Raw genomic sequence first — 19,222 nt, 5'->3', positions numbered from 1 at the left:
GGGAGAGAACTTGCAGGAAAGATGTTTCATGTTGGATAAGAGAAGTGGGAGGAGAGGAAGAAGAGAGGAGCCTGTTGCAAACACTGAGCTTCCCAATCAGGCTGCAGCCCTGACCTCCAAACACCAGACATCAGCATACCACACCCTTGTGAAAACGTACACTCCACTTTCCTTCCTCATTTGAGTTGTTTCTTTCTTCAACCTTTGAGCTGTATTAACTGACAACATAATGCATGTTTTCCAGCAGTTTATTAAGAACATCTGTAGTGTAGCTTCAGCAATTAATCAAGGCAACGTCAACTCTAAACAAACAGGCAAGAAAACTCAGATTGAGTTAAAACAAAGATGTATTTCTGCATGCAGTCCCCACAGAGAGAAAAATAAAGCACTGTAACAGACACTTGAGACCGACAAGGCTTCTACACATTGTTCTGTTTTGAGAAAGGCACCCCCCCTCCCCATGCCTCTAAACCAGCAGGGAGCAGCTATGCAGTGTTCAAGAACCACAAACTAGAATAACTAATCTCAATACGAGAAATGTTGAAGTTAAATAAGTCAAAGTAGTTATTACGTCAGGAAATTATCCTTGAATGTCAGGATATGGTGTAAAAAATATTACACACTTGGGCACAGTGTCATCTTCTGTACGTTGTTCAGTTTCTAAAAACGTATATAAACTGCAAAAGCGTTACCAGCCTGTCTATAAACATGGTGAGATGGCTTCAAACTAATTCTCTTCAACAAAATGCGGCATAGCATCATTTTCATGTGCCAGAATCAATCTTTCTACACAAAACCATGGAGAACGATAAGGTAAATTCCATTATTTCATGCAACCATGAGGAAAATACCATGACAACAGGTTTTACACATGCAAAGCAAAGTCTGAAAGGATTCTGACGTCTTCTCAGTGTCATTTACCGAAACATATTCTTGTATAATTCTGAACTTAATACTCGGGTTAAGGCACCAACCAAACATAACGAAACAAAGAAACAAGGCCTACAGCTCCTTGTTCTTAAGCAGAACACAGCCCCTACGTGGTGCCTGTGCTTGGTGAGGTAACTCAGTGCAGCAACATCATGAAAAACATTACGTTTAGTTGCTTGGAGAATAGATAAAATAAAAATTAGATTCAGATACTGTTTCCAAATTGTTAAAGGAGGACACTAAGGATTTTCATAGAAGAAATTCAACAGGTCTCCTTTCAGTCAAAATCAGGTGGAGGATAAAAACAATAGCACTGTGCTAATCCTTGCTCTTATCCACAATGTGTCTGTACAGTGAAAACAACTGGATCACTTCAGCACAGAGCACTGCTACTGTATACACTTACACCCTGCAGCTAATAAATAAGTCAAAGACAGTAACACCCTAATTTTCCTCACTGACTTACTGCTCAGCTGCACAGACACAAACAAGTTTACAGATCATACTTCACAATCACATTTAAACGAAAAGTGTGCAACATCTGACGAGACGAGAACATTCAATTTAGAGTTGTGCCACATCTGCATGAGTAAAGGTATATTTCAGAGATGCCTTCTAACACATTAGATCATTGTTCAAGGCCTTAATAGGGACATTGAAGAGGTTTCCATCAGATACACAAGATGAGAATCAACATTTTACGTTTGTGCTGCTGACCAACATACGTAAACTAAACTGTACAATATTGTATTTACTGTACAACAGATGGAAATGTGTTCATGCAGTTTATGCATATCTGAAAGCTGTGATACAGTTGCATCTTTTTCATAAGCCTTTTCTTGACAGCAAAAGATGGCATCCCTTTAAGTGCAGATCTAACATTGATGAAATGTTATTTTTAAACTACTAGAAGGACCCAACAGTGAAACCAGTCACAGAGGTTAAACACTGAAATATCAAAGTTAACTTGCATTTAAGACAAGACACATACAATATGTTACTTTATGTGCAAATAAATATGTAAACTGTCAGAGGAGCTGTTCAACCATGCCCACTGAGTGAATTAAAGTGCAGCGGAGCAGTCAGGGTCTATATCTGGGCAGGCTCTGGACATGACGCCCCTGTGGAATGATCCAAGATATTTCTACCGACTTCTTACGGCTAAGACTATTACCTGCCAGAGGACAGCAGAGACCGACTCCTCTAGCAGGAAGAAGCAAACACTAGAAGCCCGTTCAGCAAAAGCTTTAGGCAGCTTCACTATGAGGGCTTCAACTGTTGGGTTTCTCAGGGTGTTGAAAGAGAGCATAGAGCTCCCCACATGTCTGGGTTTCCACAGAGCTGAAGTGAGACTCCATATTCCAGGCCAGGTCTGCAGACAAGAAGTCATCCATGACAGTCTGTGTTTCATTGCTGGTCAGAAAGAGGTGTCCCAGGCCTTCTGCCTGACTGGTCACAGTCTGCGTCTCAGTGCTGTTGAGCAGCCTAGCATGGTCCCCCTGACTGACAGGGGTCTGAGCAGAGAGGCCAGCGGCAAATGAAGGGAGATCGGTCTGTGTTTCTGTATCTGAGGACTCTGTACTAATGGAAAAGCTTGAATGTCGCAGGATGCTGCTCAGGGGCATCTGGCTTCCGGCGTTGAGCAGGAAATTGAGGTCAGTCTGTGTCTGAGTATCAAATAGCTCCAGATTGCTGGCCTGGGTGCGACTTGGTCCCTCGCTTTGGTCCAATTCATCCATCAGGAGGAAGTCTGTCTGGGTCTGGATGTCCAGAGACTCCAGAGGCGTGTCACTGCCCAGTCCTCCCAGCTCACTTTCCTCTGTCTGTGTCTGAATATGCACAGCATTGAGGAACTCTTCAAAGTCAAAGTCTATACCATTGTGTTGCTCCTGAACTGAGCCCAGCCCTGAGCCACAGGTTGCAGAGGCCTCTGTGAGCACCTGGTGGCCGGACATGCTGTTAGATAGAATAGTCTCCAAGTCACTTAACAAGGTCATCGTTTGGGTCTGGTTGTCAGCCATGTTGTTTGAGTTGAGCTCGTCTGTCTGCACCCCAAAACACATACCACCTGCTGACTTTGTGTCCTCATACATACTGCTTCCTTCAGCGGTGAGGGTGTCATGTATGTCCAGAGCTGTCTGGGTGGAGACGCTCAGGGAGTCACTGCCAAATAGGTCATTGCACATGATAGCTTGGTCCTGCGGCCTCTCCTCTGATTGTGGCGTGGCGAAATGTGTCTGTGTTTGCCTGGTTTTGTGTGGGAGCACAGATGATGAGGAGGAGCACGGAATTGGGCTCGGACACTGGCCGTCTGTCTGAGCTCCTATAGTGGACGTGGCTTTGGCTTGGGAGGCAAATGTCTGGGTCTCAACACTGACTGGGAGGAGGACCTGGGCACTTACACTGATGTCTGTTTGGGAGCAAGACGACACCGAGGACTCACCCACAGAGCACAAGCCTATTCCCTCTCCTACAACCACTCCTGTGGGCATTTTCGACAAGTAGGATTTGTCTGTCTGAATGTTGGTAGAGGTGCTCCTTCCCCGTTGTCCTGCCAGGCTGCCAAGTGACTCCTCAGCGCCTGCAGAGTCCAGACTGACCTGGACTCCTGTGCTAACAGGCCCCAGGCTAGAACGGGAAGTCTGCATACTGTCCTTGAAACCAAGACTCTTAGTGTCAAGTTGGGGCACTACTGCTCCGGTGGTTTGCGGCAGGAGATGAAGGGTGCTGACAGAACCTTGACTGTCGACTGCCAGAACTACAGACCTCAGAGCACCACTTTCTGTGGATGGGAGGAGGACAGGCAGGTGGGCCAGCTGCATCACGGGAACACTGACCAATGCCATCTTGGGCTTTGGTAGAAGCAGCTTCTGGAGGCTCTTCCGAGGGTTAGAGTTCTGACTCACTGAGTCTGGGATGTGGATGGTCGTATGAGAGGGGGGAGTAGTCGCCGTCAGCTCCATAGTAGCGGGCATGATCTGACAGGTCGGCTCGTTGGTCTTAACCTTTTCAGAATCACTTAAATGTTTCTCCATTTTCCGCTTTTTTACTGGAGGAATTCTATAAGGGAACAGAACAGATCAAGAAAAACATAAGTGAAATCTACTCTCAGACAAACCTATCACAAAATTTCAGTGAGAAGCATATGTGTCCTTAGCAAATACGTGCCTGTGTTCTGTAGGAAGCTCGTGTCCTGTCCTGTAGATATGTGAGAGTAGAGCAGCCCTGCTGGCGTAGGGGCAGCCACATGAACACTGGTAGGTTCTGCCACAGTCCTCTATGTGCCTCTTCAGGTCCCACTCTGTGCTGTAGCCATTGTTACACTTGGTGCACTTGTGTTTCTTCTCTGCATGCATCTTCATAAAGTGCTGAAATCAAACAAAACAAAGAGCAAAGGATTTATATCACATTATTGCTTAAACTTTGTCTAACATACAACGAGCAGCCAAAACAGATACCAGTCTTTGGATTGATCAGTGTATGTTGTTTCTATTTTTAAGACAATAGAGCTTTTAAACAACAATACACAACAAACAACAGAATCCAAACACCTGAAAGAAAAATGACAGCTATCTGTTTGTCTGTTGATCTAAACATAATTATATCATTTGGACAAAATTGGGAAATGAGGGCAGTGTTCCCAAGTATTTTTAGCCATTGATGCTGCATAAGAAACACTGCTAATGGTCAATACAACACGCAAAGCATTTCTTTAATCTGGAATATTTTACATTTGTATATATTCAATATATTCAACAGTGTATGCTTTTGTCATTTTCTATATTTAGTATTTATATTTAATTTACTACCAGTAATACATAATTGATGTAAAATCATTTTGGAACAGTTTTGGTGCTGATTAATAAAGTAGGAGCTGTTTTACAGAATTGAGATGTCATCCTTTTACTGCACTGTTAGCATGCACACACAGGTTAATGGAGGGGAGGCTTACTTGTTTTACCAGGGAGAACTGGGAGAAGGGTCTGTTGGGCCCCCTGGGACAGCCCTCAATGGGACAGCAGTACAGCCTCTGAGAGCCCTTCATGTCCTTTCTGACCGTGGGATTGACAATACCATCCTGAGGGCAACAATGACAGTGAGGGATGAAGACAGAGGACAAAGAAGAGCAATAACTGCATTATTAATTTACAGAGTACAGCTTAAAGTGAGTGTTAAAGAAGAATTCAAGTTCTGATATCGCCACAGATACAAGAATCCAACAGAAAGAGCAGTAGTAATTTCCTTTGAAGCATTTTCAGACATTAACTCTGGAAAATGTCAATCATCTCCATTTGTTAATTCCAGTAAATGCATCACCGCGATGAGTTCTTCATGAATGAAAATGTTTCATAAGCCATTATCAAACTGTTCTAGTAATTGGTTCTGGATATTTTCTGAAGAATGCAGCAGCTCAGACAAGTTCAAAATAATAAGAATATTTCTGCAACATACATAAAAGGGGTGGTGCCTACGTAGAGCATGCAGAGGTGGAGATGACAAACATTCCGCAGTGGAAATCACGTTTATTTTATACAGCACATCGAGCCCGGCTTCCTCCCTTATTACCAAAAGCTCCCAAATTTCATCTTTCCAAGTTGACTTCTTCGCTGGTGTGTTCTGTGTTAGAAATGCACGCTCACCCGCTCGTCATCAATTCTCCTGCAGTATTCTCACATTTGCTGACATTTTCCGAGGCGTCTGTCAGGAATAGTAAAATGTAATCGAAACGTAAAATGTCCGGAGAAACTGACTCAGACATTAGACTTCTCGCATACAGCCCCTTTGGAAAATTTCAGGACAATGTTCCAGACTACAGTGAATGTCGAATGAGCAGCTTTAATGTCTTCTGTGCTTTGCATCAACACCATAAATGTTCTTTATATACATTTTTTTAAATCATAGTGCATCATTAGAACTACAAACATAAAAGTAATGGTTGTATGTTGCCTTTCTTTCTTAAGCCAGTGTGGGTAAATAAGTGTATTACAGATGTAACATTATTTAAGAGCACATTTCTGTGTGTACAGGGAGCTCTGCTTTAAATAACTAAATAATAAAATAAAGAATGAAATGAATGCACTTGGGATTCTACTGCTTCCTCTGTAACTCCTCCTCTCACTGACCCATGGTGTGACTTGCTACAACAGCTGTGAGCACATTTTTTTATACTAATAATGCTTTTTACAGTCAACAGCACCTACACTAAATGTACGTTGCACAACCATCATCACGCATGTAGACAAAAGCATCACGTTTCATAAGTCATTTCTGCTACAGCCTTCCAGTGCTCAAGGTCACCTCCATCTGCTGTAACACTGTAGGGGAGTCGAACAGCTGCAGCTTGTTTATCATAAGAGGTTTGCAAAAATACATATTCTGCAAACAACATGCTCTTGCAGCTACTTTTATTTGGTCGTGGGCTGTAAAAAGCTCAAGAGAGTCAAGAGTCACTTTTTTTGCTTCACCAAGGTCAGTCCACCGTCTTTTAAAAGGCCCTCACAGAGCGTATTCAATATTTCTGGGAGATTGTGACGTGTAGTGATTGATATGAGTTATAGTCTCTACACACTTTTTCCCTGTTGCTCTTAAGGGAAGGGATGCGGATAGAAAGACAGATAAAAGGACAAAACCGTCACATTAGTGTCATGAAAGGAGTCTGAGCTTGGTGAGTGCACAAGCTCAGATGATAAAATATATTGCTGCAGGGCAAAGATGCAGTAGACCTACAGTACGTGTGATATAAACAGATGTGGTGTTCCACATCAGGCCTCATTCTTGCAGTATGCACAGTGAGTAACTCCAGCATGTCATTATTTCTGAGAGAACTTTAGGAGAGCTGTGCATTAACAATAACATGCTCCATCTGCTGCTGAGGCCCGACATCTGAGTGCCTCCTTTTCTCCCTCTACATCCAAAGGCACAATCTGTGATGAAGTGTTGTTGCAGAATAAAAACTCCACAACCAAAGGATTTGAACTGTCTGTAATTCTTTAAGAGACAGATGTGTCTTCTGAATCATTATTGAACATGAATTAAATATTGGCTATTAAAAGTTTCCTGTTGCTTTCCTTGACTGAAAACTAAGACTTTTAGTTTAAAAGAAGAGCCTGGTCGTACCTCGAACAGTATGCTGAAACCACTGATTGAGCCTTTTAGACGCTGTTCTAAATGGACTTCTCCTAAGAGCTCATTCAAATTCTCACATTCACCTATTTTAAACAAAGAGCTTAGTCTGCTGCAGGACAAGAGGCAGCCTTTCCAAGTAAAGAACCTCATTCATTGGAGGGGGATACAGTGAAATACTGCGTCCCACAGAAAAAGCCCCGTCCGTCCACTGAGGATCCAGGAAATAGGGTCAGAGGTGAACGTTAGTCCAGATGATTGGATGGCCTCCATTTAAGATCAGGTAATCCTTTAAGCAAGCAGAGTATTTACAGGGAAACAGATTGCAGATAATTGGGAATTTCCTCTGTGGAGGATCGATAAAGGTTAATCTTATCTTACAGGATCTTATCTAAATACAATTTAACGGATTCCACGTGAGCCATTTAACTTAACAGTTTAATGACTTGAACCCAAGACCCAGATTTGGTGTGTGTGGTCGACTGCAAACATTGCAGAGCTTGTTTAGGAAGTTTTTATTAACTACTAATTACAACTAATTGACTCAATCAAATAATCAACAGTGGTACTTAAAGGCACAAGAGTCAAAATATATATAATCTCGATATACAGTATGCCTACTCACATATTCTACCATTAACTCCTCTATATCAGATGTCATTGCTGCTGCCTGCATCTCTTGCAGACATTTATTTACGTAGAAATACTTTAACATTAACACACTTCGCAATTATGTTGCTTCTTCTAATCAATGTAGTAAACACTGTTATTTAGTTGGTGTGTTCATCTACATGCGGCTTCTATTGCACTTGTATGTTCCTGGGAGAGGGATCCCTCACAGGTTTCTCTCTCTGTTCATAGTGTTTCTTGTAGTTTCTCCTCACTCCTGTTGAGCCTCATGACACAAACATATGAGAAATCAAACCGGACTGATTGATCGAGCCAGCAGAGAGGACGTAGGTCTGAGTGGAGACTGCAGCAGGCATCGATCATCACGTGTGGTCCAAATCAATAACTGATGACACGAGCAGCTAGCTGCAGCGTAGCTAGCTCGTCGCGGTGCTTCACGCACATTAGAGCCAGCGACGGGAACTTTTATTGTCACGTTAACTGTGACGTCGTGTTTACAACGCATCGCTACTCTAACGTACGACCTGCGTCCCCCCCGCCCCCCGCGGTGAGTTAGCATGTGAAGGCGGGGTTACCTTGACTCTGTGGGACTTGACGAGGTGCATGTTGAGCGCAGGTGAGTTGGGGAGGATCTTGCCACATCCCTTCACGGTGCAGAGGATGTTCGTCCTCACTTCTTTGGTCAGCTCCACGATGGTGGGTGTTATTATCTCCCGCGGCTCCTCGCGGCAGCTCGGGCTGTCAGCGGCAGCGGGAGCCGGGTGTCTGCTGTTGGTCCTGGCAGAGGCAGCCATGTTTGTGAGGTGACAGGCGGGAGCCCCGGCAGCGGCAGCGCTGGAGGTGCTGCAGCATTACGTCCCTCGGTTCCTCCTGAAGAGCTGCAGCTTAGCTTCCTGCAGGCTAAACAACGGCTGACGAGGCTGCGTCACATCCGGTCTCAGCAATGCGCTTCCGTGTTTCACAATAAAAGATTTGACACTTGTTTTCGCACGTGATTCTCTGGATCATTGACCCATGTGAGTGAGACGGTTTTTGCCAGATACAGCAGGGGTTCTCAAATGAAGCTCCGTGGCAACCTGTCAGGAGGTCAGTAAAAAGTTCCCACAAATGCCAATTACAATTATGATGTATGTGTATTCTGTGTGAGGAGGTTCAACAATACCATTTCAAAATGGGATAGTTCACCCATTCATTATCTAAAACACCACTGTGTCGATGGAGGGGGGGTTGACGTGTTTCTGGAGTTTCAGGGATAAACAACGTTGCAGCCAAGTCCAATAGAATGGAAGTAAATGGTGATCAATTCTTCAAACGTAAAAAAGACAGTGAGCACTAATGTGAAGTGGGCCCAGCAGCATTGACACAGGCCAAACAAACAGACACTACACTAGTAAGGGTATATTCAGACCTATATCAAGTACTGTAGATAGGGAATGTAAGGACTGTCAGAGTCTCAGAATTATACACTTCCCCATAACTGAAGATATGTTGAGGTCGCAGAGTCTTTCCCACAGCCAAGCTGAGTGCACTCAAATAAGTTGTGTGTTTGTAGATTCAGGAATCAGTTCCATGTTGCTCGTTTGTAGTTTTAATTCAGCGTACTAAATTATGTAGCATTCACACAACACAGACATTAAAAATCATGCATCCCGCCAAAATAGTTCTCTTCTTAAATTAAATTGAAAGTGTGATAGAAGAAGCGTTAAAAAAAGGTTAAGATAATTAAGACCTACCTAAATGTATTTAAGACCAAGTACTTCATATTTTAAAATATCTAAGACTTGTAAGGCCTAAAATTAAGATTATTGTAATTCAAACTGTTTTAGAACCTGCAACAATGCTGCTGTCTCAACATCATGAAATATTCAATGGATTAAAAAATAATTAAATCTAAGATGAAATGAAAGATAATTCAATGACAAGTATGTATTGCACAGTATTGATATATTTGCAGCAGCAAGTGCATAAAAACAGAGGGGAACAATAACTGATTCTAAAATCTACTGAGTAAAGAATCTTCAAGAGCCACATTGACAGGATCAAAGATGAAACAGTAAAAGCAAACCATGGAATGAGAAGTAAGAACAAGCGACCCTGTGAGTCCTTTAAATCAAGGGTCTGTCACCCATCAGTTCTGTGTTTGGTGCATTTGCGAGGAGGGACCGGGGCCATTATCAGTGATGACAAAATAATTCCTTCCTTTCAGAGGAATAGATGACAGCAGGGGGGTGACAGGGGTGGATGCAATGCCTGTAAAATATGAAAACTAAATTAGTTGAGCTGTCTCAAACAAAAAAAATTGCAAACAATTATTTCTGACTTTGTTGACATGATAGTTAATCACAGCTATTTGTCTTGACAATAACAAAGGCAGAGATTTACAAAAGCACTTTCTTGTCCAAATGGTTATTACACAAAATATCATACACAAAATCTGCCTCATATCAGGCTGGTATCATGGGTGAGAAGAACTGTGATTATGAGAAAAACAAATGCCACTAATGACGATTTGGAGACATTAAGGTGTACGTATCCCTCGTCTTTAACTGGGGATCTCACTCTTTACCTGTTGCTATTGGTTTCCACCTCTAATGGTGAAGGTGCATGAGTTCTCCAATGTTAGTTGAAAAGTAGGAAGATAGGTTCAGGTGCAAAGATGTAAAAAACAACACTGTTTTTTGGAAAATGAGGCCAAACAATGCACCAACCATGATATAAAGAGTGTATGTGCCCTCTTGTGGTCAACATATGTAATTGTAAGTAATATGAAGCTCTAAATTGTTTGCTCTATGTAAAGATAATTTAAGACATGGACGGTTTCAGATTAACAGATTTGTGGTACCTGAGGCTGCACAGTGTCTAAGTGACTCCAGGAGGTTGGGGCTTTCAAACTTGACGACACATTTGAAAGGCTCGTCCCGCTCTGTCATGGTCCTGTTGGTGTGGTCTTTGTATTTCGTCTCCAGCTGGGGACACGAACACGAATCATCATTCAGATGATCACAGCACAGAATGATGCTAAACTGTGATATTCAACTATTATTCTACCTCTCCTCAGGACCAAGTATTATAAAAACCAGTCTGATTTTAGGGTACCTTGTAAACTGCAGACTGTAATTGAGGCAACATCCCATCACCAAAGGCCTCACAGGCCATCCGATGTCTGTTTGCTCCAGATCCAGCTTGTTCTCTTTCTATGCGTGGGTCTATAAATACACATAAAGCCAAAAAATTGAATTTTTGGAACGATAATGCAGAATTTCACCAGAACTACACGTACACGTCAAAGCTAAACAAACAATATATGGGTGACATCATGCAAAAAAAATTAAAGTAGCTTCGGCCTGATTGAATGTTTTGATAAACATACTTGAGACGGTTTCATTCTTTTCTGCAAGAGGGCTGGGATAGTTAGTGGGAAACACCTGGAGACAAAGAAAGAACAAGTCAGAATCTACTCAAAAATAAAAAATAATACATAAAACATTATAGGCTTTTTCTAAATATTAACAACTGGCTTCCACAGTCAGGATTTAGGGTTATAGTTGTTTACAACAGTGGTGATTTGTTGTTCAAAATTCTTGGCATTTTTCATGCTCCATTAAAGGTCCAGTGTGTAAGATTTAGGTGAAAGGGATCTATTGGGCAGATATTTAATGTAGAATAATCCTCATGATGTTTTCACTAGTTCATTTCATCTAAATATTATGAATTGTAGTTTTCTTTACTCCAGAAAAGGTCCTTTATATTTAAATACTTTATATTTACATCGAGGGGACCCTCTCTACAGAGGCCGCCATGTTTTTTACATTAGTCCAGACTGGACAAACTAAACACCTTTTGAGTTGTTATGACAACTGAAGCTACCACAGGTTCTTTTTCATGTTTGGAAGGAGAGGGTGAGGTGAGGGGTGTTCAGCTGCAACATGCAACTTCAACACTAGATATCACACAATTCTACACACTGTAACTTTAAGTTGTGGTATTATAATGACAACCCTGACCATGTCCAAAATAGTATGGTTACAGCAAATCTCCACCCAAACCTCATTATCTACACCAGAGACTTAAAGTGAAAACACTGAATACGCAGCCACAAAAACACCGAAGAGCAAAGGTCAAACTAGAACCAGAAAATATAGAGAATACATTAATGATAAAGATAAATATCTCTCTCTAATGTGCGATGCTATTCAATCCACTTCATTGTGATTGTAAAATCTTTGTCATCAATGCTAGATTTAGGGATAAATCAAATAACCAATATTCTCCAAAGAGATTGAAGTGTAGCTTAAGTGTAAAAAGGATGAACATGGCAATTTAGAGTTTCCCTCTGTGGGTCATCAAGGTCAGTTCCTTTTCATTACACTATTACACAACATAAACACATAGCTTTACTTAAATCAGAATTTCCAGCGCATGGTTGCAGAGTTCAGTGACAAATCAAGATACTTAAACCCAGACACAAACATCAAAAATCAGAAGTGGAACAACACTCCACTTAGATTGAAGTTGTACAGTAACAATTTAGCTGATAAGAGAACCTGTGCCCTAAATGACACTCATACTAAGAAGGAGCTCATAATGTGAAGACTTCACTCAAGCCAGTCAGCATTTAAATAATCTCAACTCCCCTGATCTTCTGCCTCTTGTTCTGTTGTAATCACAACAAGCTTACCTGTTGATACTGCTTCATCAGCAAGTCCCTGATGGCATTGAGTTTCCGTCCACTGAGGTTAGCATCCTTAATAGCGTGATGTCTGGTGGACAGAACCAGGGCCTGCCAAGAACATCACTCACTTAGAGAATAGACAGACAGACAGACAGACAGCTGCCTGGCAACTGCAAAAAACAGGGTCAGGATTAAATATAAGACTCACCTGGGATAACAGGGGCTTTTGTTTTGAAGTTAGACTGGTCACAAAGACATAAGGGGTTTGAAGGTGGTGAACAACATATGTTGGTTTCAGGTGATTGGGCCGAGAGAAGCTGTCTCCCCATGCGATCCGAATCCAAACAGCTTCATCTGTGTGCTTCTTTATTTTGACAGACACCTTGAAGACAATGTCAAAAGATATCTTTCAATATTAAATGTTAAACACAGAGAAACATCACGTAATACTGCAACTGCATCAACAGTAGGATTTTGTAACCGAGGGGAGCAGGAATATCAGGCTTACATGTCTTACGAGCTCACAGAGGTGAGACTTAAACTGCTCCTTGAACTGTGAGAGCTCGACAGAGTGAGCATCTTCTGCAAAACAAGACACAAAGACAAAATTATTTACTTAATAACTTAACATTTAAGGTGCAGAAATGGGAATTCCTTTGTAAATTAGTGCTTCCATTCACAGTCAATGTTAGTGTGAATATCTCTCTTTAACCTGCACCTGGTCCAAATACCAAGCACCGGTCAGACCCTCGCAGCAACCAGACAAAACTGATTCAGCTTAATCACATTTCAAAACCAAACTCAATACCAATATGGGTTTGAATAACAAAATCATAATATTCCCTTTAGTTCCCTGAAAAATAAATAAATAAAGAGTTTTTCTAACACTACCATGTGCAAAAAATAGATACACATACTGTTAAATACCTGTAAAACCCACTGAGATTATTTAACTGATTGAAAAGTAAAATTGTTTTAACCAGCAGCTGCAGTGAGTGAAAAGCTGAAGAATCCAAGCTCTCTAATACACAATATAGGGCTGCTTTATAAACCCAAGAATTATATAAAGATAAAAACGATTCAGTCTATATTGATAATATTAGAGTTCTTTTTTTCTGTTGACGTTGAATAAGGGGTTTATCACTGAGTGAGGGTTGTGGTTTTTGTTCATTAGCAGATAAAGAAAACCTGGAAAACATTTCGAAATTCTGAGGTGGATCAATTATGTTCTACCTCCTCACTACTCACACAATGTGTAATAAGATATATATTGATTATATCCATTGCTGTTGATGGAAACTATACTGCAGTAATAGTTGATTTATCTTCCTGTACAACTTGCATATTTCGTCAAAAACCAACCTTCGGGGTCCACGAGCTGGAAGCCGTGCCACATCCCCTGGTTGGGGTTGTCAATGACATCTGAGAGACAGTGAAACCAAAGAGTTAGTGGGATGATGGCAGGACACGATTGTTTCTGAAAACCACATGAGATCAGTCCTTTTCATTTTGACTCACAAATCATCTCCAGCTCCGTGATGTGCTTCATTGTCCACTCGTTTTCCTGTGAACATGGAAGCAGTGAGTGTGAATGTGAGGAGAGCACCAGCAGATCAACACAGTGCTGGTGGTTGTGGAGGAACGTCTGTGTGCACAGGGTTTCTCTTGTATCTTATATGATAACATGTTAGTGACAGAGGCTCTGGTACCTCACACACAGACAGCAGCTTCTCCGTTAACGCCCATTTAGTCTGAGTATAATCCATGGAGCCCCGCTGCGCCACCGTCAGACGGCCCCACTTCTCCAGCGTGGTTCTTAACTGTGCAGTCGGAATCCGTCGAACGAGTCTCTGCAGGACGCGTCTGCTGGAGTCCTCCATTGTCCCTCTGGGGCTCGATCGCATCCACCCGCTGCACAGGCGGGTTCTACTGGGTTCGATCAAACTATCAGCTCCGTCCAACGAGCAGCTCGAGCCCGAACCAGTCCAAACAAATCCAAACAAACCGCCGAGGAAATAAACGAACCGACCAATCACAGACTGACAGGAAAGATTACGCGCTTCATCTAGCGCCCCCGCTGCGCCGGAGTGGTAGTGTTTCTATAGTACCGCCAATGATGCTGACGCGTTTGTAGAAGCATCAGGAGCCTCATGCCACTATGTATTTATAATGATAATAATAATACACACTATAATTATCATAACAAAACATGGTATCATATATAATAATAATAATACATATTATTATTATTATTATGATAATACTATTTTGAGATTCTATTGTTTTAATGTTTTTATTTCATTGTATCTATTTGCTGCTCCTGCTTAGTTTTTGGATTCTAGTGTTCTATTTCATTGCTAGTGAAACGCAGTACTTAGTTTGGTTTCCTCTCATGTACCTCATGTTTTGGAATAACAATAAATCTTCTTGAATCAAATTAAGAGTCAGATTAAAATATAGTTTATGTCGGAAGATGTTTCTTGGAGATATAGATCAGGAGGCTATTGAGGAATATGCGTTTAACACTGAGATGTTGGAAGTTGAAAAGTTGTAGAAAACAGGACAAAAGCTCTGCTAGACAAAATAATGTGTACCTATTGTGCCGCATGTATGTATATGAACATATGACTAGATATGGTTCAATAATTAAATCTAAACAAATGTAAATAATGCATTTAAACTTATACACATGTTCACCAAAGCTAAATCCACGATGTGTCTAAGATATTATATCAGATCTTTTATTAGCCTCATGAGTTAATATCACAAAACCATTTCTCATTATTACGATTTTAGAGTTGAGCCTAATTGTTAGCGAGCTTCACTAATCTAACTGAGTTAACTTTAGCAAACTTTGTTCAAAGGTCTGAATATCAACTTTACAAATGTGTGTCGCATGTTTTCACTGATCACACTGTTCCACTTCCTCCAAATCTGCACAGTTGTTGGATTTCATTCATGTTGTTCCTCTTACATTTGTTCACAGTCGTTATAATTGTTAAAATGAAAATGAATCAACTATAACAGCCAAACGTTTATCAGATCCGAAAGCAAAACCGGAAGTGCATCAAGGGGAACGTTCTTGCATCCTCTGTAAACTTCCGCCAGTAAAAGTCCCGCCCTTTGTAGTAGGAACGCTCGCCATTGGTGGATGAAGGAAAGACGCTGCCGCCGATTCGTTGTTGTCTCCTGTCACTCACATCACTGGCTGTTACGAAAGCGTGTAGAAGGAGTGTGTGAGGTCACAGGCTGAGTGTCCCGCTGCTGCTTTAATGATGTCAGCACAAGTTTGAGCTCAAACCACAGAGACGTGACTGCAAGACCGCGAAGAAGAAGAAGAAGCAGAAGAAGCAGAAGAAGAAGCAGAAGCAGCTCCTCGTAGGTCTCCGTGCTTCTTCGTGAGTTCATGCTGTTGACGTTAGCCGAGGCCTCCCGGTTAGCTAACGTGACATCTGACCGAGGTGACACCGCCTGTCTGCTGGTGAGTTCCATTAAAGACGCTGTCAGAGTCATGAGAGACACAACACATACATCAGACACAGTGTGTTTCAATCTAATGTCCAAACTCAGCTCGTTGTCAGGTGTCAGATCACCTCACAGGCGGCTCACCGTGGAGCAGAGAGCTGCTGGGTCAAAGTGGCTGCAGAGTATTCACTGTGCATGTTTCAGTCATTGTGTCACATGTGTTGTCCACCACCTCCTCTCTCTGTCCCTCAGTGTCCACAGGAGGAGTAAACGCCAGCATCACTATGACAGCTCAGGAAGGAGAGGGATGGGGAGGCATTAGTATCCTTTAGGAGACATGTCCTTGGCCTGAGGTTGACACCGTGTATTTAGAAGAAGTGAAACAATCAGTGATTCAATCGTTCAACATCATTCAACAGCAGTTTGGTTGCAATCGATTCATTGTTTAATCCTCTGAGATGTGTCCCTAAGTTTTTAGGTTAAAAACCAAAGGAGACTTTTTCTGTTAGACTGTGAGACTTCGGAACATCTTGCCCGAAGAGTTCAGGTGCTCAATCGCTCTCCCATTTTAAAACACTCCCGAAAACACATTTGGACAAAGCTGCTTTAAAGGTTCAGTGTGTAGAGTTTTGTGATATCTAGTGATGAAGTTGCATGTTGCAGCTGAACACCCCTCATCTCATCCTCTCCTTCCAAACATGAAAAAGAACCTGTGGTAGCTTCAGTTGTCATAAAAACTCAAAACGATTTAGTTTGTCCAGTCTGGACTAATGTAAAAAACATGGCGGCCTCCGTAGAGAGGTCCCCTCCTTTATTTTTAAATATATAGTATTTAAAAATAAAGGGCCTTTTCTGGTATAAAGAAAAATACACTAGTGAAAACATCATGAGGATTATTCTACATTGAATTTCTGCCAATAGTTCCCTCTCACCTAAATCTTACACACTGGACCTTTAAATTCTTGATTCTGATACTTTTAGTTTTTATTTATTTTATAGTGGTTATGATGATTAACTTTTGTCAGTGTGTTCTATTCATTTTTCTATATTTAATATCGGCTCTGTTGTTTGTATTCTCTGTCATGTTTTTTATCCAGTCTTTCATTGTTGTGCTCTGCTGTATGTACAGCACTTTGTAATTTTCGTCAGGCAGAACAAGAAGTTGAAGTTATAATGATAGCTGGAAATTAAAACTATTTTTTGGACGTTTAACAGAATAAATAATTGACTTGAATTGCCCTGAGTAGAGTTCATACCTGCATCAAGGCCAAATAGTCTCCTTGTTATTCAGGCAAACCCAGGTCCTCCCCCTGATACAGATCTGCACCAAATTTTAATGGGTTCTTCCCTGGCCCATGACGGCCGAGCTGAAAGAGATGGGTCTGACATGGGCAGAGGCCCCACATGTAGCCCAGGAAAGGCCTCGATGGAAGCAGGGACAAAAAGGATTGGGACAAAGGCAGTGGTTTTTGCGTAATCTAGCTTGAAGTCAAACAAACCAATGAACAAACAGTTGGGTTAAAACATAACCTCCCTGGCAGAGGTAATTAAAAGATTAAAAACATGAACAAATAGTAAATAACAACTATTATTTGCAGCCTCAGTTTGTAGAATTGATGTCCAGTATATTATTATGGGATAGAAAAGTGCACCATAGCGGTAAGCAAACTGCATATGATGCAGTTCAAGATGCACTGTCACTAAATCCCGTCTGTTATCATAATGCTCCTATAATTGTCAACGTGGTCCTCCTCAATCCCGGCTCCTCTTGTTTGTGGCTTTTCAGTTTCGCTGCCGTGGTTCAGTTAACCCTTAACTCAGAATGCACCCTGATCTGTCGCCTCACCTGCACACGGACGAGTGCAATGAACTAATAACTCGTCTGAGGCAGTGCCACACAGAGGTACAACGTTCTCTCAATTATTCTATTTCCGAGTGCTTCACATGCACAGAAAACGAAACCGAGTAAATCTTGTTTCCTTTTACCCTCAGCACAACTTCATGAAGTTTTTTGGCTCATGCAACGATGTGGACCGTGCTATGCGTCAGTGCCTGAAGAAAGAGGTCAGCCATTTTTTTTTGTTTTAGTGAATAAGAAGACTTACCAACAATATATATTTTTTAAATGTGAGTTATCTTTGTTTCCTTTCATTCAACAGAGACTGGATAAGCGGGAGCGCAGCAAGCAGCACGCACAGGAGATGAAAAAGAGGCTGAAAGAAGGGCCGAAGGAGTTTGTCTGAAGGACGTTTCGCTGCATCTTTGCCAACTGGCACTGCAAGTTTTCAGATATTGAGACATTGGATCAAGGGCATAACTGTAACGCTGCTGTTTGTTTGTGTGAAGGCAGGACAAGAGGGTTGTAACGCTGTCTTTAAAAATGAGTTGTATCAGCTTTGACAGGTCTAAGCATGAAGTGATCGTGCACATCAACGATTTCAAGATGTTGGTATAACTGTAAAATGTTGCTGTTATTGGTGTTGCTTTGTTTTTGTAAAAAGAAACATGAGTAAGAAGAAAGGATTCTAAAATGTTGGCATCATGTGTAAACCAGCAAACACCAACCTGGTTGAGATTTACAGCTTCTACATGAACCGTGTAATGAACTCTGCTAACTAAAGCTTGCAGTGCCACCAGGACATTTTAGGTCAACATCAAAACAACTAGTTCTTTGGAGTACAAATTGCTGATTTGGATCCTCATTTATTTCTGCTATGTTAGCACTACAATACCACTCCATCAAAGAGAAGAGTGGAGCTTGTGGCAGAACCCTTTCATCTATTATTTTAGTCCTCAGGACACCTCAGGAATATTCTGGTACCTGAAAACATTTCATGAAAACAAGCAGAATCCGTTTTCAGGATATAAAAGATCCATGTAACACCCAAACCAGAACGACCAGTGGGCTCCTCTCCATGTTGGTTAGATATACACACTGAAGATTTAGACAGTTGTTTGCATGTTTATGTGAAAGGGGAATCATATTGATTCATGAGAAGAAACATTCTTTTAAAATAAAGTAAAATGATTTGTCAAGAGCTTTGATTACATGTCATTTAGTGGATGTTTTTATCCAAAGCCCCTTACAATTAGTGCGTTAAACATCTACTGAACCCTAAATGAGCCATTTAGGGTTCAGTATCTTGCCCAAGGACACTTCGGAGGCAGATGGGAAAGACTGACGATCGAACCACCAATCTTCTGGTTGAAGGACAAACGCTCCACCCCTCAGCCGACCAGATATGTGATTTTGTGTGTCATTGAAAAAACAAACATTCTGTCTGTTCTGGTTTTTAAAAGCATTGAAATTAGTTTCCTTAAAAAAAAGGACGGCTATAGAAGGTGTACTTTATTGCAGCATGTTGGCTCCGTTCCTCCCACTATTCAGACATGAAGCTGAAA

General features: G+C 41.5%; 3 protein-coding genes across 6 annotated transcripts; 1 reads left to right on the top strand and 2 right to left on the bottom strand.

Annotated features, from left to right (window-relative positions):
- Window positions 1-232: 232 nt before the first annotated feature.
- atmin (ATM interactor) lies at window positions 233-8,659 on the bottom strand. The gene is made up of 4 exons (XM_020098735.2): window positions 8,259-8,659; window positions 4,883-5,008; window positions 4,099-4,298; window positions 233-3,990 (listed from the first exon to the last, which is right to left on the bottom strand). Exons 1-4 carry the CDS (start codon window positions 8,475-8,477, stop codon window positions 2,202-2,204), a joined length of 2,334 nt encoding a protein of 777 aa, XP_019954294.2. The 5' UTR covers window positions 8,478-8,659; the 3' UTR covers window positions 233-2,201.
- A 7-nt stretch (window positions 8,660-8,666) lies between these two features.
- Window positions 8,667-18,858, top strand: cmc2 (C-x(9)-C motif containing 2). Of its 4 annotated transcripts, XM_020098740.2 has the most exons (5): window positions 15,511-15,836; window positions 16,073-16,141; window positions 17,653-17,723; window positions 17,813-17,884; window positions 17,980-18,858. In XM_020098740.2, the coding sequence occupies exons 2-5, from the start codon at window positions 16,105-16,107 to the stop codon at window positions 18,061-18,063; spliced, it is 264 nt and encodes an 87-aa protein (XP_019954299.1). In that variant the 5' UTR covers window positions 15,511-15,836; window positions 16,073-16,104; the 3' UTR covers window positions 18,064-18,858. The 4 variants fall into 4 exon arrangements, with proteins under 4 accessions (XP_019954301.1, XP_019954299.1, XP_019954300.1 ...); XM_020098742.2 differs by lacking the exons at window positions 15,511-15,836; window positions 16,073-16,141 and adding an exon at window positions 8,667-8,769 and having other exon boundaries at window positions 17,607-17,723; XM_020098741.2 differs by lacking the exon at window positions 16,073-16,141 and having other exon boundaries at window positions 17,607-17,723.
- On the bottom strand, window positions 9,256-14,390 carry cenpn (centromere protein N). Its single transcript, XM_020098738.2, has 10 exons — window positions 14,065-14,390; window positions 13,874-13,919; window positions 13,718-13,777; window positions 12,864-12,937; window positions 12,564-12,737; window positions 12,362-12,463; window positions 11,054-11,108; window positions 10,780-10,889; window positions 10,526-10,649; window positions 9,256-9,933 (listed from the first exon to the last, which is right to left on the bottom strand). The coding sequence occupies exons 1-10, from the start codon at window positions 14,257-14,259 to the stop codon at window positions 9,812-9,814; spliced, it is 1,062 nt and encodes a 353-aa protein (XP_019954297.2). The 5' UTR covers window positions 14,260-14,390; the 3' UTR covers window positions 9,256-9,811.
- Window positions 18,859-19,222: the final 364 nt, after the last annotated feature.

The sequence above is a fragment of the Paralichthys olivaceus genome, chromosome 1, assembly GCF_024713975.1.
Source record: "Paralichthys olivaceus isolate ysfri-2021 chromosome 1, ASM2471397v2, whole genome shotgun sequence".
Taxonomy (NCBI): domain Eukaryota; kingdom Metazoa; phylum Chordata; class Actinopteri; order Pleuronectiformes; family Paralichthyidae; genus Paralichthys; species Paralichthys olivaceus.
The sequence above is the reverse complement of the archived record's forward strand: the minus strand, read 5'-3'. Positions and strand labels throughout refer to the sequence as shown.

Bases quoted from the DNA above. Each gene is read 5' to 3' on its own strand.
- atmin (XM_020098735.2), bottom strand. From the start codon at position 8,477: ATGGCTGCCTCTGCCAGGACCAACAGCAGACACCCGGCTCCCGCTGCC. The intron at 5,009-8,258 runs GTAACCCCGCCT...TGTTGCCCTCAG, and splicing joins TCAAGTCCCACAGAGTCAAG to GATGGTATTGTCAATCCCAC. The intron at 3,991-4,098 runs GCACGTATTTGC...GTTCCCTTATAG, and splicing joins GAGCTTCCTACAGAACACAG to AATTCCTCCAGTAAAAAAGC.
- cenpn (XM_020098738.2), bottom strand. From the start codon at position 14,259: ATGCGATCGAGCCCCAGAGGGACAATGGAGGACTCCAGCAGACGCGTC. The intron at 12,938-13,717 runs GTTGGTTTTTGA...CTTGTTTTGCAG, and splicing joins CCAGCTCGTGGACCCCGAAG to AAGATGCTCACTCTGTCGAG. The intron at 10,890-11,053 runs GTATGTTTATCA...GTGTATTTATAG, and splicing joins AAAGAATGAAACCGTCTCAA to ACCCACGCATAGAAAGAGAA.
- cmc2 (XM_020098740.2), top strand. From the start codon at position 16,105: ATGACAGCTCAGGAAGGAGAGGGATGGGGAGGCATTA. The intron at 17,724-17,812 runs GTACAACGTTCT...TTTTACCCTCAG, and splicing joins TGAGGCAGTGCCACACAGAG to CACAACTTCATGAAGTTTTT. The intron at 17,885-17,979 runs GTCAGCCATTTT...TTCATTCAACAG, and splicing joins GTCAGTGCCTGAAGAAAGAG to AGACTGGATAAGCGGGAGCG.